Consider the following 24,616-nt stretch of genomic DNA (forward strand, 5'->3'; position numbering starts at 1 on the left):
GTGGAATCATACAATATTTGTCCTTTTGTGTCTAACATATTTCACTTAGCATGTTTTGAAGGTTTATCCATGTTTTATAGCATGTATCAGAACTTCATTCTTTTTTATGGTTGAGTATCTTTCCAATGTATATACATACCACATTTTGTTTATCCATATTTATTTGTTAGTGGACATTTGGGTTTTTGTCTGTTGTGAATAATGCTGCAGTGAACATTGGCACACATATATATTTGTTTGAGTCTCTGTTTTCAGTTCTTTTGGTTATATACCTAGGAGTAGAATTGCTGGATTATATGATAATTGTATGGTTAGCTCTTTAAGGAACCACCAAACTTCCATACCAGCTACATCATTTCACATTCCTACCAGCATTATACAAATAATGCTAAAAACTAGTTTATTTGTTCTAGTTTTTGCCATTCTCATCACTTTTTCACCAATCTGAAAAGACTGTGAAGCACTGCAAGTGTTGATTTAGGGGTTACAAATAAATTATAGTGAGCAAGCCCGTGGGCAAATAAGAAATCTGTGAAGTGAGGATTTACTATATCTTGATGCAAATTGTATATACTGAATGTAACACAAATACATATATAGTGTACACCTAGGTTTTTACATTTCTAGGTGCTTTTATCAAGTTGAGGTGATTACAGCTGTTACAGTGAGAAAACAGTAACAGGTTATCACTTTTTAAAATAAGGTGAGCTTATTTTAAAGTTGTAACATGTACATGAAATACATGTATATGTTAGAATTTTTTTAGTAGTATTGTTTGTGTTTTAACCAAAGATTAGCTTAAATTGTGTTCCTTTTTTCAAATTTCTAACGCTTTTTTAAAGATATTTTTAAATAATAAATCTTATATAGTACCCATCTTTAGTCCATTGTACCAGTATGTCTTCATAGTTACTCAGATAGCAGCTTTCTTAACTACAAAGTTTTAAGGTTGATGTGAAGAAAAAAAGGATTTTTTTAAATGACTTTTTGCTTATTTTAGATTTTGTCTAAATTTTAATGCAGATCTCTTTCTTCAAAATGAGATTTACTTTATGTTAGGGATAACAACGGAGAAGGCAATGGCAAGCCACTCCAGTACTCTTGCCTAGAAAATCCCATGGATGGAGGAGCCTGGTAGGCTGCAGTCTGTGGTGTCGCTAAGGGTTGGACATGACTGAGCGACTTCGTTTTCACTGTTCACTTTCACACATTGGAGAAGGAAATGGCAACCCACTCCAGTGTTCTTGCCTGGAGAATCCCAGGGACGGGGGAGCCTGGTGGGCTTCCGTCTATGGGGTCACACAGAGTTGGACACGACTGAAGTGACTTAGCAGCAGCAGGGATAGCAAACTCTAAGACCTTAGGTTAGGTCTTAGGCAGGTAACATAAGGGAATAAAGACTGCTGGGATGATGAACTTAATTATTAATCTTTCTTTTAGAGAAGACAGGGATACTCAGCTTGACCAATTATTGCCACATGCCAAGTGCCATATCTTCCAGGTTTTAAAAAAGGTCTGGAATATGGATTTTTATATAGAAGTATCCAAGTTTGTAAATCTTGGTGGCTAGTTTAAAAATTTATAATATACAGGATGGACCACTTCTGTTCAGGCCCCATGGAACACATGTGAGTGCATCAGAATGTGACCTGGGCTCTTAGTTTAAAATGCTAAGTCTGAAAAGCACTGTTGTTAAACTGGTGGGATGTTTTGGTAAGTTATGGTATACCCAGATAGTAGAACATTGTACAATTATGAATATGCAGTAAGAACCCAGTTACATGCAAGAAACATGGATGGATAGATGTAACAACAAAACATCTTCATTTCGTGTATATTTTCAATAATGTATAGGTGTTTCAGAACAAAATTTTCAAAATGCATTATGTCAAAAGCATCTTACATTCAATTCTATTTAAGGTTAAGGTAAATAAGATTCTATTATGTTAACGTATGTATGAATTCTTGTTTTCTACATTGTTTCCAATGCAGTTATTTTCTTTTCCTTTTTAGAGATGCTAACTTTGTTTTTCTCTGACTTTGTTTTTATTCTTCTATTTGATGACTTCCAAAAGAACAACAAAACCAACTCCTCATTTAGATGGGTAAAGATTATTTTCATGTATTTTACAACCTATTTTAAATTAATATATTAAAATAAGAAACTTTTATTTAATCATCTTTACTTGACTCTTTAGGCATCATGTGGTTTTTGGACAAGTGATTTCTGGTCAAGAAGTTGTGAGAGAAATAGAAAACCAGAAAACAGATGCAGCTAGCAAACCATTTGCTGAGGTGCGGATACTCAGTTGTGGAGAGCTAGTTCCAAAATCTAAAGGTAAATGCAAGTATATATTTCTGCTAACTTTTGTGTGCACAAAACAGTCTTAATTAGTTGGCATGAACTTTACACTAGAGTGAACATAAGTATAACATTTTTGTATATTTTTAATATATTTTTGTATTTTTTAAATGTGTTTTACCTTACTCCATATTTTGTTCATTTACTGCGAAACTGATTTACTTTCCTTGTCATTAATTTACAGTAGTTCATCCTTCTGCTTCCATGTTGGTCTTTTTTTTTTTTTTTTGAAAAGTGTAGTTGTCTAAATAGTATGGTAAATATTCTTCTAGGAAAAGAGTGTGGGGAGGATGACAATTGAAGAGTTTAACATAGGCTAACAAACTTTATGGGAATAAATTATTTCCCCTTCATGCACTGCTTAGATTCATAAGCATCTGGCACATTTGAGACACTCTTTTTACTTAAACAAGAACACTTCAAGTTAATAAAACTGGTAGTTTGCTATGATACTATCTGAAATGGTAAGAACTTGGTTTTAAGTATTTAAAGTCTTTATATTAAATATGTAATTTCTATTGTTTATTACACATATTGAGTATGACAGTCTCAAAGTAATGAGGTGAGATTACCTTCAAATCTGTATGGAAAGCAATAAAATATTGAATTAACCTATTCTTAATCGTCTAAGGAATAATAAATAATATCTCCTGTTTTTCATGTTTAACAAATGTGAGAATCATCTATAACCTTACTTTTCTCATCTTCACGAAAACTATATAATACTATTTCTCTCATTTTACAGATACGGTCAAGGAAATTGTTATTTACCACATCAGGGAACTGGACCCAAGTTTGCTGGCTCCAGATCTAAAGCTTTGTCTGTTAGGTGTTGCTAACTCATTAAAGTCTTTAATATTCCTTTCAGAATTTCCCTAAGTAGAACATTCTGTTCTCAAGTTTTAAGTATACTGATGTGCTCTGTAATATGTACATTTAATTTTGCTTTAATATAAAAGACCCACAATGTTTCTGGAGGAGATCCCCCCCCCACCACACACAGACACACACAGACAGGGTTTGTGAGATCTTAGTTTCCCAACTAGGGATCAAACCTAGGCCCATGGCAGTGAAAGTATCAAGTCCTAACCGCTGGACTGCCAGAGAAATCCCTGGAGAAGACTTATTTTTAATAAAAACTAAAAAGCAATCTATATTAAACTTTGAAAATTTTAGACCCTGAATCTTGCCATTTTATTCTTCAAAGTGTTGTTGGTACAATTAGAATATTTTGGTTTAAGGCATTTCTTCCCATATCATCGAGAAAAATCTTCATATTTTATTTTGTACTCAACAGTTGTTTTTGGCTTTTTTCTTGTGTTTTATAATTTTTAAGGATCTTGTATTAGGATCTATTCTTTGCCAGTGACAGTTAAGAATACTGTGTGGTTACATATTTAGAAGGAGATTGAGGTAATTAAAAAGCTTACATCTTAAACCATAAAAGTTATCATAGACTCTCTAATACATTTGGTGTAAAAATTCTTTTTGGTATTAACTGGTCAGTGTTTGAATATTTGCTGAATGGATGAGAAGGTGAATGAATGTCACTGTTTATATATTATTATGTTTTTATCATATATTTTCACCTGAAGTGATAAATACTAATTTTACCCATGCCATTGTGGCCAGGAAGTTGTGCTGAAAGTTGATGTAGTGTTCTAGTGTGTGTTACTCAGACTCATGCTAAGGAAGCATATCTTGCCCTTATCAATTTCATCATTTGAGGAAAATTTGTCCCTTTGTTAGTGTCTTCGCAGGAGTTAGTGAAAAGATCAGGTTTGTTTCAAGCGTACTGTCCATGCCTGCTCTGTTCAGGATCACACTATGGAAGGAGGAAAAGAACACAGTTTGGCACCTATTACCCTACAGTCCTTCAATTATCATTCAGAACATTGGTCAGAATGAATTTTGTCATGCATCTGTATGATCTTTTTTTTTTAGGTGTAGCTATGTCTTACATCCAGTTTATGTTTGATGGCCTTCTTACAGTCTTGAATTGGAAATAGTCAAACAGCTTTGGGTAGCACAATGGTGTTCATTGTCATCATATTCAAAACCTTGTTTGAAGGATACACACCCCAATTAAAAATAAATAAATATAGAATTTTTTTTTTCTTTTCTTTTTCTAACTTCCTTAAAGAAAACAAAAAGACTTCTGAAGAAATCTGACTGTCTGGGCCCACCTATATGTGGTCTTGGTGAGTCTGGGCAATCATCTTGTGCCTTTGTCCCTTTGCTGTTGTGAGATTGGAAATTCTGCTTTTTCTGGCTATTTGAATGTGCCTGAGAAGGTTCAGAGTCAAGGGGAACATCCTTCCAACAGGTGCAGAGAGGGAACACTGGAGACTAACCAAAACTGCATCCCTGTAGAGGCTATCAAGGGGCAGGCAGAGTGGAGGATAGAACACAGACCACTGCTTTGATAAGAACACTTCTTGATTTTTTAGAAGTTACCATGATCTCAGATCATGCTGGTCTCTTCAGACTTCACTGCACTTGTTAGAGAGATATCTGTACACCTTTACCATGCAGCATGAGATGGGACCAGTGATATATTACAGAGTACATAGAAACACAAGTGCTGAGTTATGGCAAATGGCAGTAAACAGTTAAATGAGCAGAAATCTTGCATATATGTAATAGAAAACAGATTACCTGGCAGTGCAAAAAGAATAGCACAATAGAGGAAGCAGCTGGTGAACCTTGTTTTTAGGAAACAGTGGAAAAGATCAGAGACTCATTTGTATGGTGACAGGATCCCATTTCCGTGTTCTTATTCTGGAATTAAGAGCCATGGTGATGGCACTTTTCATGGAAAATAGTGGGATATTAAACTTAGAAACTGTTTAGAGGGAAGACCCAGTAATTTTGAAATGAAAAGAGGGTTATTTTAGGTATAATTCCATTCTTTACTTCAAACCTTATTTTGATGATGGCCTGGAAATTTTCTTCAATATAAAGGTTTCATGTGAAATTAATTGGTATAAAATTTATAGCTCTCAAAAAACTAGTAAAGCAGCATTTTCTTACCTTACATTTTTATAAGTAAATGTTCTGGAAACTTGTCTTTTCACCTTAACATCATACTAGTAAAGTCAGTATCTGGTAATATTATATACCACACCCTACCAAGAGTTTAAAATGTTGCTCTTTGTAATTCCTTTTTAATCCACTATGACGCTTAATGATTCTTAACTTGCATTGTGTTTTGCTTTCAGACTATTTCATTTTATTTTAAGGATCGTTATATGCTTATAAATGATGCTTTGAAATAGATTTTATTTAAGTGGTTAGACAGTAGGTTTTTGAGTTTTTTGAAGAATGTGGTGACAACTGTTATCAGACTTGAGAGTTTTAAATTTTCTTCAATTTTAAAAGTACATTTTGTTCAAAATTTAGAGAGCATAAAACAGTAGTCATTGAAAAGCCTTTCCTCATCTCTATCCGTATCTCAGGCAGATTATATTGCCCTAAAAATAGTTATGAATCTCCTTCTGATCTTCTGTACTGTTGTGATATTTTGCTTCTCTCAAATGCGTACATGAAAAGTGATGTGAAAACTAAATAATGGTTTCTTAAATGTATTTAATACATTTAGAGGGCTTTCCTGGTGGCTTAGACAGTAAAGAATCTGCCTGCAATGCAGGAGATTGGGGTTTGATCCCTGGGGTCGGGAAGATCCCCTAGAGAAGGGGATGGCAACCTACTCCAATATTCTTGCCTGGAGAACTCTATGGACAGAGGAGACTGGCAGGCTATAGTCCATGGGGTCGCAAAGAGGTGGATGCAAGTGAGCAACTAACATTTGCACTCTCAATACATTTAATAGGGAGACTGGGCTTGCTTTTTAAGAAACCAATTGCAGTGTATTTCTCCGGAAAGAATCACAGTGTAAAATAAATAAGAACTGGAGCTGATGAATAAAGCTTTGTTGATCATGGAGTAAAGCATGACTATGTTTTGTGAAGTTATTTTAACAGCTGTATTCTGTGCTTGCTGTTGTTGTTTAGTCACTAAGTTGTGTTTAGCTCTTTGCTACCCCATGGACTTGAACCTGCCAGGCTCCTCTGTCCATTGCGATTTCCCAAGCAAGAATACTGTAGTGGGTTGCCATTTTCTTCTCCTGGGAATCCTCCCGACCCAGAGATTGAACCCATGTCTCCTGCATTGGCAGGCAGGTTCCTTACCACTGAGCACCAGGGAAGCCCCTTCTCTGCTTTTGTGAAATATTTTTATTTTGCCTGCATATTATGTAGTCCCAGATATTTTTATTTAGAGTTTCTCATATTCATATGAGTTTATTTCCTTCCTTAGGTTTCTTTAACTTTTATTCTCCCCACTAATCCCCATACCTCAGGTTTTTAGTGTGTCCAAGTAGGTTTTTCAGTTCACACACCTCCTGTGCCTCACCAGCAGCGGTGGTCTTGGGATGAGATTATCAGTTGGATTCATGAGACAAGATAGGCTTCACTCAGCACTAAACTTACATTATGAAAGGATACAGGACAGGAAACAACACAGCTTGAGCAGCAGTGTCATAGTGAAGATCTCTGGTTCTAGGCAGAGCTTGCATATGTCCCGGGCATCTCATGCTTAATATTAATAGGTTCATGGTCCTGAGAAGCATAATTGGGTGAGAAAAGACTACCTTAGTTTAATGACGCTTTTACCTCTGGTATCCCTTCATCATTTATACCTAGTTGCCATTCTCCAGTGCAGCAGCATCTCATCATTACTAGAAAAACAATCTTGATGGTGAATCACAAACCCTTGGTCAAGTGTACAGTAACTTAGCCAGATTCTCATTTATCTCTACAAATCAGTGTACTCCTATAAATTCTGAGTTAAGAGTTTCAGGAATCCTCAGCAAGATCAGCAGAGCCCTAGAACTTCCCTGGTGGTCCAGTGGTTAAGACTCCATGCTCCCAATGCGGGGAATGTGGGTTTGATCCTGGTCAGGGAACGAAGATCCCACATGCCATACAACATGGCAAAAACAACAATAAATCAGTAGATCTCAGCCCTGTTCAGCAAAGCCACTCAGCTGACCTTTAGATTTGTGAGAAATAATAAATAGTTGTTGTTTTAAGCCACTAAATTTATTAAAAAAAGAGTTTCAAGAATCATTTGGTCAAGTGCCAAATCCTCAGGTGTTCCTGAGAGGGGAACACAGAATGTGAACCCTTTCAGTTAAGGTCAGTGAACAGACAGCCAATAGTCAGTCCCAAAGATAAATTTTTTGTCCTCTTTGATTTTTCTTAATTATGGAAAACATTAACATTTACTAGAGTGGTTGAAATAGTATAACAAATCACCATGTTCATTACCCAGCTTTACCAATTAATTTATGACCAATCTCATATTTCCTATCCTTGGCCACTTTTCATTTCCTGTTTGGAGCAAATTCTAAGGATAATGTTTTTATTGATAAGCTTTTCACTATTTATCTCTAAAAGGTGACTCTTCTAAAAAAAGTAAGCATACCATAAGCATATGCAGGCATATACACATATATTCCTAAAGGTAAATAATCTTTACAGTGTTCACATTTCTAAGTTTATAAATGTTAATTTTTTTGATGTTTGAATTTGAATCCAAATCAGGTTCAAGCATTTGGATTGGTCTTGTAATTTTTTGGTTTGTTTTTCATAGATTGTCCCACCATTTCTTTTTATGTTTTCTTGAGATTTATTTGTTGAACAAGCTAGGTCATTTTACCTGTAGGGTTTCTTTCCTATTATTGCTTACACTGAATTTTACTACTTGTATCGTTGTATTATGTCATATGTTCCTTCTATGCTTCTATTTCATATAACTTTGTAGTTAGACCTAGAAAATTGATCAGATGCTGTTTTGTTTTGTTTTGGCTGTGTGAGTCTTCATTGCTGCGCAAGGATTTTCTCTCGTGGGTGGGGCTACTCTGTTGTGGTGCGCAGGATTATCGTTGTGGCTTCTCTTGTTGGGGAGCACAAGCTCTTGGTGCATGGAGCTCAGTAGTTGCAGCACACATGCTTAGTAGTTGCAACTCATGGGCCCTAAAGTGCTGGGTCAGAAGTTGTGGCCCACAGGCTTAGTTGCCATGTGGCATGTAGGATCTTCCCAGAGTAGGGATCAAACCCATGTCCCCTGCTTTGGCAGACGTATTCTCAACCACTGGATCACCAGAGAACCCCCCCCACCCCTGTTTTAATTGGATAGTTGAATTCATTTCTTTAAGTCCAGCATGGTTTGAATTAGAAAACTTTTAGGTAGGCCAGGCTCTATCCAGTCTGTCATGTCTTTCCGCAGTTCCTGATTAACTTCACTTGTTTGTGTTAGTTTCCTAGTCCTTAAATCATTTTGAGTTTGGTGATCCCTTTTAAAAATTAAAACTTTTTTTAACCCAAAATAAAATTTCAATTTGAAATTAACTTTTTGGGGGGCTTCCCTGGGTCTTCATTGGGCATTCTCTATATAATACAGCATGTGGGGGCTTCTCTTGTTGGGGAGCACAGGCTCTAACCATTAGAGGGATGGTCAGTCATTGAATAAGCCCATTCCAATGGAATCTTGTTTCTTACCTTTCCACATTCATACAAAGTATTTTTTCTGTTACTTCTCTCCTATAGTTCTGCTTCCAATATTGATAATAAAAGAAAACTATAAAAATAATAGAATCTGAGGTTCTTGAGTGTTATTTCTGTGCTTTAAAAAAATGTTATTCAACTAATTCCTGAAATTGACTTAGTTTAGTGTTTTTACCTGTTAACTTTTCTAGAATTCTTTAGATATAGATGTAACTCAGACCCATGAATCTGGTGGGTGTGCGCGTGCACGTTTCCAGTGATGCCCGACTCTGTGTGACCCCATGGACTGTAGCCCACCAGGCTTCTCTGTCCATGGGAATTTCCTGGCAAGAATACTGGAGTGGGTTGCCATTTCCTTCTCCAGGGGGTCTTCCTGACCCAGGGATCGAACCCATGTCTTTGACGACTCCTACATTGACAGGCGGATTCTTTATCACTGAGCCATCTGGGAATCCCATGAGTCTGAAGGTCTGGATTCTAATCTTGAGTCTTAACTCCTGTACTGCTCAGTTCAAATAGCTGGATGAACTAAGTGTTAAAAACTGGACTTGGAGAATTTGCCCCCAAAAAATCTAAATTTCCTCTTACAAAGTTTATCTAAAAAGTATTGACCGAACCATTTTGCTTTTATTAAAGCTAAGAAAGAAGAAAAGAAAAGGCATAAATCATCTTCCTCCTCCTCCTCATCATCCAGTGACTCAGATAGCTCAAGCGATTCTCAGTCCTCTTCTGATTCTTCTGATTCTGAAAGTGCTTCTGAAGAGAAATCAAAAAAAAGAAAGAAGAAACATAGGAAAAATTCTCGTAAACACAAGAAAGAGAAGAAGAAGCGAAAGAAAAGCAAGAAAAGGTCTTAATTTACTTTTACAGTACTGGCTTTGTATTCTGATTACCTTCTGTTTCTATATAAACCTGTTGGGATATTGAATCAATTATAAGGTACATGAAAATAGAAATACTTCGTAGCATAAGACCATTCTGATTTTCTACAGTCTATAGATTAAATTTGGGTACATTTTTAATTTTCAACAAAATCATTCAGTTCATTTTGTCTGAACTCAATGACTTTTTTGATTAGATACATTTATATTTTATGGAAGGAATTTAAAATTAGTAAGAATTGTAGGAAACCAATGAGTATTTTCCTTTTTTTTCCTCCTATGATAGCATAAAGCAGATTATGTCAGCATATTTACTTTCTTTTCTCTTGTGTCTGAAAAAAATCTGTCTTTGTGCTAAAGCTCATCTTCATAAGTCTGTTGCCTCTAAAGCAGTTTCTTTACCTGTATTTTAAAGTATTTTAAATTTATCAGTGCAGTGCATATGGAATATTTTGGTTCCATTTTAAAGGAAAGTATTTTTTGAGAATGTGATAATAGATACATTTGGTTTTGCTTTTAGGTTGGTTTGTCAGAGGAACGAGTATTTTCCCCATGTAACTGCATCTTTGGTCAATAGTGGGGGACTGGATGATAGATAGATAGTATATTTACAAAGGAAAGAAAGACCCACAATTGGAAAATTGAGGTGGGTACATAATAACCAAATGGAACTTGTTTGTGTATTTCTTTTAAGCGCATCTAGTGAAAGTGAGGCTGAAAATCTTGAAGCACAACCCCAGTCTACTGTCCGTCCAGAAGAAATCCCTCCAATACCTGAAAACAGATTCCTAATGAGAAAAAGCCCTCCTAAAGCTGATGAAAAGGAAAGGAAGAACAGGGAGAGAGAGAGAGAGAGAGAATGGTATGTCAATATATTTATTTTACAAAGAGCCCTACATTCTGTATTACAGAACCTTTCTTTTAAAAAACAGCAACAGTTTTTAAAATTTTAGATAAGATTTAATTGGTGACCTTGTCCTAAGATTGAAATTTTTTAATTGGATAGTGTTAGCACAGCTCCTTTTTGCCAGTCACACAGCTGAAAAGATCAATTGACTTAATTTAGATAGATTTTTAAATAAAAGTAACTTTTAAAAAAAGCACTGCAAACGGCAAAAAGGTATGTTAAGTGGCATTCTAGACAAATTCCATGTAAAAGAAATGTTTTACTGTTATTTGTATACCTTAAATTTTTAAGCAAGTAAGAACCTTTACGTTTCAGTTTGTCTGGTGGGAGAAAATGCTGTTTTCCTTGCCTGGTTTACAATATTGTGGTATTGAAAATTGATAGTATATTCAAGTACTTTGAAAATTTTTCTACATAATTCACATTATTAGAAGTAGTAGTTCTGTTGGTTCTTTATGTATCATTTTAATAATTATGTCCAAAAATAGGAAAAAAAGATGGATATCTCTTATTTATGATCAGAAATAACATAAAAGTGATAAAAACCTGCTCATTCCCCATATACTTTCACAATATAGTAAAAATATAAAAATAAATCTTGGTTACTTGAATTGTGTTAATTTTGATGGATTGAATTGAGTTTACTCAACTCTTGGGAAAGGATGTTTCTAAGGAAACTTTAAAATGCATTTTCAAATATAGCATACATGAATGTTGTTAGTGCTAGTATTCATATTATTATTTGAAAATAAGTAGTTTCCCTTTTTTATATAAAGCATGATAGTAAATATTTTTCTAATTCAGATCAAGTTATCTGTTTAATTCACATCAGTTGCACTTATCCATAGTTTTATCACCAGTGAATAACTGCTGGTAGGATAATGCGGTACTTTAGAATCAGATAGCTGTAAAATTGTTCTCTGAACAGCATACAGCCTACTCCAAGTTTTTTCATGTTCCTTAGCACTATCAAGTTGACTTTATCTTCGTAAAGATTATGTAACAGTTTGTCTCAACAGAACAGAGTTGGCATTTGGGAACAGAACAGTTCTTCATCCTCGTGAATTACACGGTTCTAGCGTTCCTGACTTGTGGTCACTCGGTACCAATAGCACCCTCTCGTCACTGACACTTGTTAAAATGCTCCCCTACTCTCCCAAATACATACTCACATTGATAATATTCCTCGTTGAGAACCACTGATTATATGTAAGATTTTAAGTTTATTAGTTTAGATTAATAGAGCTATGTTCTCCAGATTTATTTTTATTATATAATGTGTTTTAATTTTCCCTTTGCTTCCTTCTAGTAATCTACCTAACTCCCAGCCTCCTTCATACCAGAGACGACTTTTAGTTACTAGGTCTGGCAGGAAAATTAAAGGACGAGGACCAAGGGTAGGTGATTATTTTCCCCGAAATCCTGATAATATTGCATTTATCTTAAATCTTGGAGTGGTTAATATTTTTTTTCACATAAGTAGTTAAAATTTAGAGTAGATGTGGATATTGAATTGTATGTTCTCTTTTTATAGTACTTCGTGTTGGTTCTTCTATGCTGAAAGTCCATGAGATGTTAATGGATTTTACATGTACATGGTATAAAATGAGATTGAGGTTTTTCTTGTGCCTTTTTGTTACTTCCTGACCACTGTGTGTCTACTCTTATTAAAAATTAATCCTATTCTTACATTTCATACTCTTTTTCTTCACTGGATTCTCCTCTTCTGAATTTAAATATCTTCTTGTGTTTGCAACATTTTAACAAACAAGGCTATACTTAGTATATTATTTCTTCACTTCCTACTTGTTCCTTAGTCATTCTAGGTTGTCTTCTGCCGCTCTCCTGAAAACAGTTCTTGCTTGATGGTCAGTTCCACGTCACAAAATCCAGTGGATGCTTCAGTCTTTGTCTTTGTTAATCTCCCTCCTTGTAATACTCTTTCTCCTTTGCTTCCATTATCTTTTCTTCCTGTCTCTGGCTAGTCTATCTTAAATTTCCAGTGCCAGTTCATACTCTGCTGCCTGATCTTTAAATATTGTAGTACCTCAGAGTGCTAACACTTCTCACTCTGTATTTGCTTCTTGGGCAGTCTCATCACTCTCGTAATTTCACTGGGTACCTGTGCACTGAAAACTCAGTTTTTCATCTGCTTTTCTGGTACCAAAGCCTTATTTGATGACCGTTTAGATGCTTAGTGGACACTTCAAACTCAGCATATACAGTGTTGAGCATAAGCACCCTTCTTCTTCAGGCCTGACCCTCCTTCAGGTTCCTGGTCTCAGTGGTCAACACCTCCACTTGTGCAGTTACTTAAACCTGAAGCCCAAGAATCATTTTATTTCTCATCTTTCTTTTCTACCATTTATAACTTATCTGTTGCCAAATCCCATTAGTTCAACCTCTCAGATATGCTGAAATCCATCTATTTCTCTCAAGTTCCACTCCTACCATCTTAGTTCAATTCACCATTTTATATTCTCTGAACTATAAATGGCTTCCTAACTGGTCTCATAGCAGTTCTCAAACTTCTTTGTCTTAGGACCTCTTTACACTCTTAAAAGTGATGGAAGATTTAAAAGAGCTTTTGTTGATGTGGGTTATAGCTGTCAATATTTACTCTTTTAGAAGTTACACCCAAGAATTATTTAAAAGGAGAATATATAACCTCACATTTCATTAGCAGTGGAAACAGATATCAAACCATGTCATGCCTCGTTGATTTCCTACCTGAAAATTGGGAGTTTAATTATTTTAGAGGGCATGGAAATATCAGACATTTTTTGAAACCTAAAAATACATACACTTTAGTAACTGTTGTAATACTTTCATATTTTTATATGTTAATGTTTTTCCCCCTCTATTTTTTTAAAGCGCTATCGAACTCCTTCTAGATCCAGATCAAGGGATCGTTTCAGACGTAGTGAGACTCCTCCACATTGGAGGCAGGAGATGCAGAGAGCTCAAAGAATGAGAGTATCAAGTGGTGAAAGATGGATTAAAGGGGATAAGTAAGATTTAACTCTTATTACAAATGTGGTAATAAGTATTTTTTTAACTATTTTAAATTATTTGATTTAGAGTCATTTCAGTTGTTTCTGAAAATCTTAAGGAAAATAGAATATCATTTCAGCTAATAAAGTTTCCCCAAACCTTTTTTTTCTTCATTTTTTAGGAGTGAGTTAAATGAAATAAAAGAAAATCAAAGAAGCCCAGTTAGAGTAAAAGAGAAAAAAATAACTGATCATAGGCATGTGTCTGAGAGTCCAAACAGGAAAAGTGAAAAGGAAAAGAAAGTTAAAGACCATAAATCTAACAGCAAAGAAAGAGAAATCAGAAGAAATTCAGAAAAAGATGATAAATATAAGAACAAGGTAAAGAAAAGGGCCAAATCAAAAAGTAGGAGTCAGAGCAAAGAGAAATCCAAGAGCAAGGAAAGAGACACAAAGCACAATAGACATGAGGAAAAGAGGGTGAAGCCAGGCAGCAAAGAAAGGGACCATGAGAATGGTAAGGAAAGAGAAAAACTTGAGGCTAAAGGAAAAGATCAGGAAAGGAGTAGAAGCAAAGAGAAGTCTAAACAGTTAGAATCCAAAAGCAATGAGCATGAGCATAATAAAAGTAAGGACAAAGACAGACGCGCGCAGTCCAGGAGTAGAGAACGTGATATCACTAAAAGCAAACACAGTTACAACAGCAGAACAAAGGAACGCAGCAGAAGTAGGGACAGGAGCAGAAGAGTGCGCTCCAGAAGCCATGACCGGGAGCGCAGCAGAAGCAAGGACTATCACAGGTACAGAGAGCAGGAGTACAGGAGAAGAGGGAGGTCACGGAGCCGAGAGCGGAGAGCAACGCCCGGAAGGTCACGAAGCAAAGATCGCAGGAGGAGGAGGAGAGATTCACGGAGCTCGGAGAGAGAAGAAAGTCAGAGCAGAAACAGGGAAAAGTACAGGAACCAAGAAAGCAGAGGTTCACACAGAAAAGAGAATTCTGAGGGTGAGAGGAGAATGTACTCTAAAAATCGTGATCATAGTAGTTCAAATAGTAATAGGGAAAAAAAGGCAGATAGAGATCAAAGTCCATTCTCAAAAGTGAAACAAAGTAGTCAGGACAGTGAATTAAAGTTCTCCACTTTGAAAAATAAGGAGGATGAGAAGACCAGATCCTCAGTGGAAAAAGAAAACCAAAAATCAAAGGGTCAAGAAAATGACCACGCACATGATAAAAATAAAAAATTTGATCATGAATCAAGCCCTGGAACAGATGAAGACAAAAGTGGATGAGTGAGTTGTATAAACTTATTTCCATTCTGTCTCAGATTTTAAGTTTTAGAGACTTGCTGATGATCTTCTTTATGTTTTTTTTTTCTTTTCATTGTTTTGGGATTGTCTTTTTTTTTTTTCCAATGTGAACTTTATTGAGTTGATCTTTTGATAATCCGCAGCCTGGATAATTTGTACTGCTAAAGTTTTAATAAACTTGAAATGAGAAAAACACTTTGGTGTAATACTGTGTGCTGTGTTTAACTATTTCATGTATGCATTTTTGTGTTGTAACAATCAGCCAGTAGCAAACATGCTCCTCTATACCCTAATTTGTGTGATCAGCCAATTGGAAAGAAGGATAACTGATTGTTGGAATACATTATTATAGAAGCTTATGTTTCTCATGATTAAAGTAACCTTAGAAGCCACTTGGTAGAAGAAATCTTATATAGATTTTTCTATTGCATTTATAATAGAGGCTTGCAACAGCAGCTTTTAATTATATAGAAGTGGGACCCTAATAACTTGAGATATTAAGTCATCACTTTTGATTTTATAGTAATATGTGCTTTAAAATATATTGCACTTCATATGTTATTCTTTATAGTGCTACCAGCAGCTTGTTTCTTATTTTTCCTGTTTTATCAACTGTCTATAGATATAGTTGAGTATTTGTTTCAGTTAATGTACTGATTGGGCTTGAGTTGCTGTTATACAGCATCTAACAAGAACTATACCTTGAGGATCAGGTTGTAATTCTCAATTCTGTGTTGCTTTTGGTCTGAAGAGATGAAGCTTGCTTTTGGCGAATGTTCTGTTATTGTTGTTATTGTCATTGCCCTTCTCTAAAATGAAAAAAATACTCTCCTCACTAAAACATACCACTCGTGCAGGTCTTTCTTAGACAAATTCTAAAAATTGTTGGTATTGACACATTAACTTATGAGATTTCTCTTTTTGGCCACTAACCTAGAGTTGAGTTTTAACGTTGCATGGTTGTTGTTGGTTTTTTTTTTTTAACTTGAACTGACCTCTCTAAGTCTCATAACTGAGTTTCAACTGGCAAGAAAATGCATCTCTTTTATATATGTATCATAGGCTGTAGCGTGTTTATGACTCTGATTTCTTTCTATTCAGGTGGCTTTATATCATTACTATTAATCATTATTTTAACTTGGCATGTATAACACTGCCACATACAGTAGAATAGAAAGTGGCAAAATTTGATAGCTTACAGAGTTAAACACTAAAGATATCCAAAGTCCATTTAGAAGTTTGTGTGTTGTATATTGCTATTTTAGTGATGTGTGGCCTTTTATTCTGTAATTTCTCTTCTAAATAGAATACTGAACATCCAGTAAACACAAAACCTGCCTCATTTGAAAAGAAATTTCAGAATTCCAATTAGTAGTTGCCTTTAGAGTGTTTTGTACTTTAATATTTGTCAATATAGTATCAAATAGCTACTTACTTATCCCTTATTTGATACTTATAGCTACTTATTACCAGGTAGCTCCTTGGTAAACCCAGTAGCTACTCATGCTATTTGTACTGAGCGAAGCAATGCTTATTAATATAATACTTCCCATTATTGATTAATACAGTAATGATACTTACATAATGAATAGGGTGATGGTCATAAGATTGTTTGGATTTCCTGAAACAAATATCCATATCAGGGTCTTACTGAATCTCTTTCCTAATGATAAAAGTAATAGATGTTTATGATGATCCAGGGTGATTGATTCCTTAGAGATTTTGATCACAAACCTTAGAGATAATTGAGTCCTGAGTCCCCAAGCTGTATAATGTGTTATATATTTTAAATTAGTTTTTGCTTGTATTAAATTCAGTGAACTGCATTTAAAAAGTCTTTGTTATAAACTATGTGAGCTTCAAGAAAGGTGCTGTTTAAGAAAGGATTTCTAATAATCCATACTAATTAAGAAATACGTGTATGTTGTCTGATCCCAGAACTTTATCTACTAAGAATTACAGATAAGTAACCATAGTGGGGAAAACTGGTAATTGCTTTAAGTAATATTCTATTTTGGTTATCAAAGAAGCAATTCCATGCTAAGCATTATTTCTAGACCTATAAAAACTGTTAGCTGTTTTTACAGTGAGGTATGGTGAAGGAGTTGAAGTGAAAGATGACAATCAGCTAGATTTTATTTTCAGAATGTAAATAACATTTAGAAAATTATCAAACAGCATTAACCATACATCTGCCTTTGCATCTGAATACTGCACTGATCAAGTAATTCTTTCATTACCTTTTGAATAGTTGTGCAACCCTTAATTTTTACTTTGAACAACTCTTTTCCTAAAAGTCAACTATTTGTTTCCTGCCAAAGTGGTATCATAGTTACTTTGAGGTAAACTGTAAACACAAACATCTTTAAGTGGATTTAAATCCATTTAAAGATTTTTAGTTTGTTTTTATTTCCTGGTTGGCAATACCTGAGAAAAAATTTTTATGATTATTTCCTGTGAATTCTTTTTCTGTGTAAATCATCTGCCACAGAATTGACACTGCAGAAGAGATTAATGTTATTGAGCCTGTAGGGAAGATACCAGGTTGCTTTAAAACATTTAAAAACTATAGTTAAGAGAGTTCATAGAGGATGATAGATTCTAAGTTTCTTAATCAGATCCCTCACAGAAATTTCAAAGAATTTGTCTTATAAAAATCTTTCACAAATGTAATATTAACTCATCTGAGCTTTGCCTAATGGCCTTTGATTCTTGTGCCCAGTAGAAAATATGAAACTGAAAAGTAAAATTTTCTCTAATTTTGGTATTTTGAGTAGTAATATTAATTGGCAGTTCTAATTTGTTTTCAAGTTAGTGAGTGGAGCAAATTAGTGTATTTTTTAGTAGTTGATTTTGCTTTACTCTAGGTGGCAGTTTATTTTTCTTTTGGTAATCACACTTTGAACTTTTATAGTAGATGTCTACAGAAACTTGTTTCCTAGAAGGTACTTTAAATATGCACCATATTGTTGTTACAAAGACACATGAAATGGGCTGTTTTTCTGTCTCCTTTTGGTTGTATTTACTGTAATTGTTCAGTTTGGTATTTCAACATTTACTGTTGAGTACACTCCCCAAGGGTAGTAGGTTTTAACCTGTTTATTGTGAAAAGATCTGTTTTGCTACAAATTCTTGTTTAAAAAATAAACTCCAGGAGTGGAACATTAGCTAATAGTGAGTTCCCAACTGCCTTTAAAGGATTGAGGCAAATGTAAATTCTGGCCTGTGTTGTGACACAAGTAAATATGAAAGGAAAGAAAAATCACAAAATTTTAAAAATTCCATCAGGAAGGTTAAAGAAGGGAGTCGTTGAGGGGTTTTGTTTGTTTTTATGTACAGGGGGGAATGGTGGAATTGATTTGTATGTTTCCCCACCACCACCTTTTTGCAGGCAAATACTTATGTTTACCAAAAGCACATGCTATATATTTTGTTTCCCCCCTTTGTGTGTTTATAGTATTTTGAAGGATAAATTAATTGGGTACTTGTATGTGAGGATGTTAAAAGTTGTGGCTGCTCTCTTTGTGGAAGGGAAAAACAAATGAGGTTAAAATGTACTTTTCCTAGCTCAAAAGTCACTGTGATGTATATTTTTTTAATGAAATTTAGGAATAAAACTGTTGTTGCAGTTGTATAATTAGTTTCAAAATGCTGCTTCTCTTATCATTAGTCTAGTAACTGTTAAACTGTTTTATGCAGACTGCATTTTACAGAATTTAAACTCTGAAACTGTATCAACTTTTATAGTTAAACATTGTATTAAATAAACTATACTATCAAATGGTTTGTTTTGTATTTTTTAAATTATTGATTGTATTAGTTTATTTGGACTTTATTTTTATTAAAAGCTAATAATGAAATAAGAAATTGTATTGGGATAAAAACTGAGCAGAGTTTTAACAATACTGAACTTCTTTTAAGAATTTAGCCAGCAGTGACGATTTCCAGGTTTAGGGATAAGTTTTAATGTAATTGTTTAATCATAATGCTTCATGTTGCAAGGTGTCTTTTGCCTCAGCAAACTTTTAAGGTTATACATGGAATTACTATCTACTGGAATGCTACCATTTGCTTTTTAATTCCTCCAGTTTCTCAGCAGTGGGAACATTGTATTATATTCTGTGCCTGCTAGTTTTAATATAACACTTACCATCATAAAGCCATATAAACGTTAACTAAGTTTTATAAAACATACTGTCTAGTTTTTGGTTTCTTTTTTTTAATTAGACATCTTTAGGGAAAATGAACCTAGTTAACTTGAGAGTCACTGAACATATATATGCTTAAATAAAAACATTTTGACCATTCAGTGATTTATATGTGTTAGTAGGTGAATATTATTAAATTTTCAAATTCTGGAGTGTTTTTAAATGTTTTATTAAGCCAGGAGAATATGTAAAATGTGAATGTGTCATATGGACTGTACAGATTTATGTATTAAAATACTTTTAGTTTCAATTTGTGTTTTCTATTTTCATTGCTTTCTAGGTTTCTTTCCTAAACATATTTTCTAATGTAATACTGTATTTCTTTTTATTTTTTAGTAGAGCTGATTCATAATTTTTACACCTCTCCTACCCCCAAGACCTCTCAATAACCCAGAATGTTTTCATTCCAGTTTACATCTTTGCCACAAGTTTTAGCTATGCTTTATCGAATTAGTGGATTAGAACAGTTGTGTACTAACAGGTACAGATAACAGGGTTTCCATTTGGAACAATGATAAACTTCTGGAACTAGAAAAATGGTAATGGTTGTACAATATTATGAATATACTTAATGCCACTGAATATTCTTAAATAGCTAAAATTATATATTTTGTTGTATATTTCTTTTATCAGAATAAAAAAGAGCATCTGACTTGAATGGGGAAGAATCAATTAGGTCAGACATAATTGTACTTAGATGAAAAGCAGCTTTATTAACAAATTATAAGCATATAATTCACTTGATGTGTAGCTCAGATTAGCTACAAATTAGTCTTCTTAATCTTAAAAATAAACTTTTTTCTACCATGTAAAACCTAGCCTTCCCTTAGACTTTTGAAAATTATTATATTTTGATCCCCGAGAGTTATAAAAAGGGAGCTGGACTCCAGTGATATCATTTGCCTGATAGCTGGGTCTTAATCCACCTCTGTCCACTAAAACTGGTCCACGGCCACCTCCAGGTCCTTCTTGTACAGCTTTTACAAGAGGATAAATATATTTGTTTGTCGATTCAGACTCAGATTCAATTACTTCTCTGGCATAATCCTGAAATTCCTTCTCCTTTTCAGCCACAAGAGCTTCAGTAAGTCTACAGTACTCTGATTCTGCTTGTTTTGCTTGCAGTGCATTAAATTTATGTTTGGCCTGTTTGGGAAAGAGAAAATATAATTACATATTGATACATTTAGAAAATTGACCAATTTCCTAAACACAGATAGCATATGAAGTTGTAGATACAGCTTTTAAATTCATTGACATTTGACAGTCCTGACTTAACTACGTAAGTTATTTCAGAAATTCTCCCATGCTTCTTCTCACAATATGTTCAAAGCAGTGGCTCAGTGAAGCTTACCTTAATATGTGATTGTACATCTTCAAACAATATAGCATGAAATTAAGATTAAAATAACCAAGTTTAAAATCCTGTTTCTACCAATTATAAGGTGTGTTCTTTCACAAGTATAGAAGACATACCAATCACTGACCCAGTCCATCCACTATTCTGAAAGGATGCATCCAAACCTGCTGTCACAAACCAGCCACATATACCATGTGACCCAGCCACATAAGATTAAATATTCAATGAATATCTGAATTAAGTTAAACTAATTACATTCTCTGTTTCCTAAGAATCTGAAGTTGGAACAAGTGACATTTATCAATGTAGGTTGATCAGAAGCTAGGTAGAATAAGCAATCTATCAAAAACTAGTTTACTAGCATTTCATTATTTCCTTTTTATAATTTACAAAAATGTTCTGTTTATATTATATGAAGTGACTAATGTCTTTTTAAAGATTTTATATGTTTTGGTTGACAGCTTTTCATTATATCTGATGCATTTTAAGAAATGCTGAGTTTATTAAAAATTCACTTGTGAATATATTATAATATTCATGCAGATATTTTTCAAAATCAGTAACCAAACACTTCAGCATAAAATAGTAGCTTAAAATCATAAACTGAAATTTGTGATGAAGTAGAACAACTATTTCGTATTCACTACAAAATACCAAATTTTTATTAGAATGCTATATTTCAACACTAGGACTTCTATGCTATTTGTTGAATAGGAACAGACACCGGGAGTCTGAAAAAGTAGGAAATGACATTAATTAACATTAGGAAAAACAGAAAAGGCTAAAAACTGTCTCATCAATGGTAAAATGCTGAAATTTAGGATCTTGGAGCAACTGGGATAAACTGATGTGGTAGCAGTTTTATAGAAACATTGAGGGAACAGGGATAAACGTTTTTTAAGTACAGAAAGGAAATGAGAGTGGAAGGAAAGGATAACCATAATGGATCATATGACTGGTACCTCAGACTTTATATACATCAAATACAGATTTGTAAAATATTGATTGGTTTAAAATCCTAAAAAGGATGACATGGTAAAGTAACAAATACCTTAGGAGATGTTAGCTAATTATTTGAAAACTCAAAAAAGTGAAAATCAAATATTTATCCTGTCTTAAAATTGTATTTAAGGGAAACCAATTGCTGATCATGAAAATTTATTTGAAAACTTAAGCAATCAATGAGAAGGAAGGAGAAAATACATTTTGCCACCTATGAATTAAATCTAGGTACCAATCACCAAAGTCTGCTTGTATCAGAAAGTGAGGACAACAGTCATCACATGCTTCCTAGTAGAAATACACAACACTATGAGGGATTTTCAGCAAAACATTGAGCCTGAATCTGACTTACCCTGGATTTTGCATGAAATGAAAGGAACTATACTTCCCTGCATGGCTGCCCACAAAATCCAGACTATAACAACTCGAAAAGACAAACACACAGTTCCTTCAACAAATTGCAAGATAAATGTTATGAAGACAAGGAGAATAAGAACAAGAAGGATGGGGATGAAGGAAGAGTTACAGGTTACAAGAAACTTGAAAGATATATCAATCAACCAAATAGAATATATGGACCCTGTTTCATCCTCAAAAAACTTAAATAATTCATGAGACAGTCTGGGGAAAATTGAAACAACACTGAATGTTAAATGTTACATATTTTTGGAATGTTGTTTTAGATGTGACAACAGAATTGTGATTATGTTAATTTCTAAAGAGTCCCTGGGTTTTACAGATAGTGAAATACACATTGATAAAATGATAATGATACTTGGTATTTGCTTCAAAATAATATGGCAGGTCCTACTGATAATAGCCACATGAGGTTGGGCAAAACACAGAAAAGTTGATTATTAAAGTCAACCATTTCAGAGCATTGGTAAATGACTATGTACAGGCGACTGCTTGAGAAGTGTTTTTTCATGAAAAACTACTAGATCACAAGGTAAGAAGTACAAGTTCATAACGTTCTTGTCTGGAGGGCATTTCTATCCCTCCAGCTCAGATGGTGAAAACATGCACATTACTGGGCAATGATGGCAGATTCTATTTGGGCCAAGTGACAAAACAGCTAGAAATTTGAGGGGGAGATTCTGGAATGAGAGAAAAGCTGTAATGATGAATCTACACACATCCCTGACTGATAAAAATACATCCACACAGGAGGATTTGGACTACCAATCTAAACCTGCACACAGCTTTCATAGCAGGCATAGGAGTAAAAGCATTACTGGCTAAAGGTGTCTGAACATAAACTCTACCCATATTACTGGATGACTGTCAAACAAAATCAGTACAGTGAGGAAGAACCCTAGGGATCCAGGCTTTAAAATGTAAAAGTGAGCAAAGACATCAGAGGTACTGTGGTGAAGGCAGATTTCATAGTTTGCATCCAGGGAAAGCAACTGCCTACTAAAAAAGCAACAACCCTCAGAACAAAACAGAATCTGCAACATATTCTATATAAAGTGTTGGATTTTCAACCAAAAATCACTGCAACAAAATAGGAAAATGTTATTTTCAGGAAAGAAAGTTCAACAGAAACAATCATAACTAAATAGTTATAAAAATTACAACTATTAATGAGACTACATATTGACTTTGGCAATTAGATTTCAAAGCAGTTATGAAAATATACAGTAAATTAAATATGCTCAGAACAAGTGAATTGGGAATCACAGAATTAGAAACTATATATAAAAAAAAAACAAAACTGTAGAGTTGCAAGTTCAGTAACTGAAATGAAAAACCACTAGGTGAGCTCAGCATCAGAATCTGAATTTGAAGGTAGGTCAGTAGAATCCCATCTGAAGAAAAAGAAAAATGTTGACTAAAATGAACAGAATGTCAGATTTCTGGTACAATATCAGATGTCTCTATGCATGTGCAAACTGGGTCCGTGATGAAAAAAAAAAAGGATAAAGAGGCAGGAAAAAATACTTGAAATAGTAAAAAACTCCCCACATTTGGTGATATTAACTAGCACATCCAAGACCCACCACAAATCTCAAATAGGAAAACTCAAGAAAAACACATCACAGTCAATCTGCAGGAAACCACAATAAAAAAGCTTGTAATCAGAAAGAGAAAAATGACACATCACATACAAGGGACAGACAATATTGTTAACAGATTTCCAGTCATAAATGGTGAAGACCAGAAGACATTGGAACAAACAGTCAAAAGGTTGAAAAAAATAATGACATCCAATTAATTACATATCCAATAAAACGAAAGCAAGATAAAGACCTCTCCATAAAAACATTTATTACTAGCCTACCTGTGCTATAAAACGTGCTAAAGGAAGTCTTGAGCCTGAATGAAAATGGCCAGTATGTATATGAAAAGATGCTCAATATCACTAATCATGAGGGAAATGCATGTGAAGACTACGATACCACTTCAAATCCATTATGATAAGCAACAACAAACAGAAAACGTGTTGAGAACTGGGAGAAAGTAGAACTCTTGAACACTGCTGGTGGCCCTGTTAAATGCTGCAACTGCTGTAGAAAACAGTATGGTGTTTCTGAAAAACAGCTACACAGAATTACTATATGATCTAGCAATTCCACTTGTGGGTATATAAGCAAAAGAATGGAAAACAGGAACTCAAACAGGTATCTATATGGCAGTGGGCACAGAATCATTATTTGCAATAGCCAAAATATGGGAACTACCCAAATATCCATTGATGGATGTGTGGATAAACAAAATCTGATATATATGTACAATGGAATATTATTCATCATCAAGAAGGAATGAAACTGACACATGCTGCAATATGAAATGAACCTTGAAGATACTATGTTCAGTGAAATAAGACAGACGAAAAAGGACAAATACTGTATGATTCCACTAACATGAGGTACTTAGAATAGCAAATTCACAGAGACAAAAGCTTGAACAGTGGTTACTAGGAACTGGGAGGAAGGTAGAACAGACAGTGGCTCTTTAAAGCGTACAGTTTCAGAGTAGGATGATGAAAGTTATGGTGATGGACAGTGTTGACAACTGCACCT

General features: G+C 34.4%; 2 protein-coding genes across 15 annotated transcripts in view; one reads left to right on the forward strand and one right to left on the reverse strand.

Moving 5' to 3' along the window:
- The window catches only part of PPIG (peptidylprolyl isomerase G), a 42,094-nt gene extending 22,616 nt beyond the window's left edge, over positions 1-19,478 (forward strand). For 11 of the 12 annotated variants that reach the window (XM_055398284.2, XM_055398277.2, XM_055398287.2 and 8 more), the window contains 7 exons: positions 2,076-2,105; positions 2,199-2,338; positions 9,568-9,781; positions 10,507-10,674; positions 12,029-12,116; positions 13,594-13,730; positions 13,895-19,478. In XM_055398284.2, the coding sequence (XP_055254259.1) occupies positions 2,076-2,105; positions 2,199-2,338; positions 9,568-9,781; positions 10,507-10,674; positions 12,029-12,116; positions 13,594-13,730; positions 13,895-15,002 (1,885 nt within the window). In that variant the 3' untranslated portion in view covers positions 15,003-19,478. Of the gene's footprint in view, positions 1-2,013; positions 2,106-2,198; positions 2,339-9,567; positions 9,782-10,506; positions 10,675-12,028; positions 12,117-13,593; positions 13,731-13,894 lie in introns of all 12 variants that reach the window. The other variant, XM_055398288.2, reaches the window with a different exon arrangement.
- A 425-nt stretch (positions 19,479-19,903) lies between these two features.
- CFAP210 (cilia and flagella associated protein 210) overlaps positions 19,904-24,616 on the reverse strand; it is a 95,452-nt gene continuing 90,739 nt past the window's right edge. For all 3 annotated transcript variants that reach the window (XM_055398292.2, XM_055398291.2, XM_055398294.2), the window contains one exon: positions 19,904-20,374. In XM_055398292.2, the coding sequence (XP_055254267.1) occupies positions 20,030-20,374 (345 nt within the window). In that variant the 3' untranslated portion in view covers positions 19,904-20,029. The remainder of the gene's footprint in view (positions 20,375-24,616) is intronic.

Source organism: Moschus berezovskii, chromosome 2, assembly GCF_049115385.1.
Source record: "Moschus berezovskii isolate FMDL1 chromosome 2, NW_MosBer_1.0, whole genome shotgun sequence".
NCBI classification, from domain to species: domain Eukaryota; kingdom Metazoa; phylum Chordata; class Mammalia; order Artiodactyla; family Moschidae; genus Moschus; species Moschus berezovskii.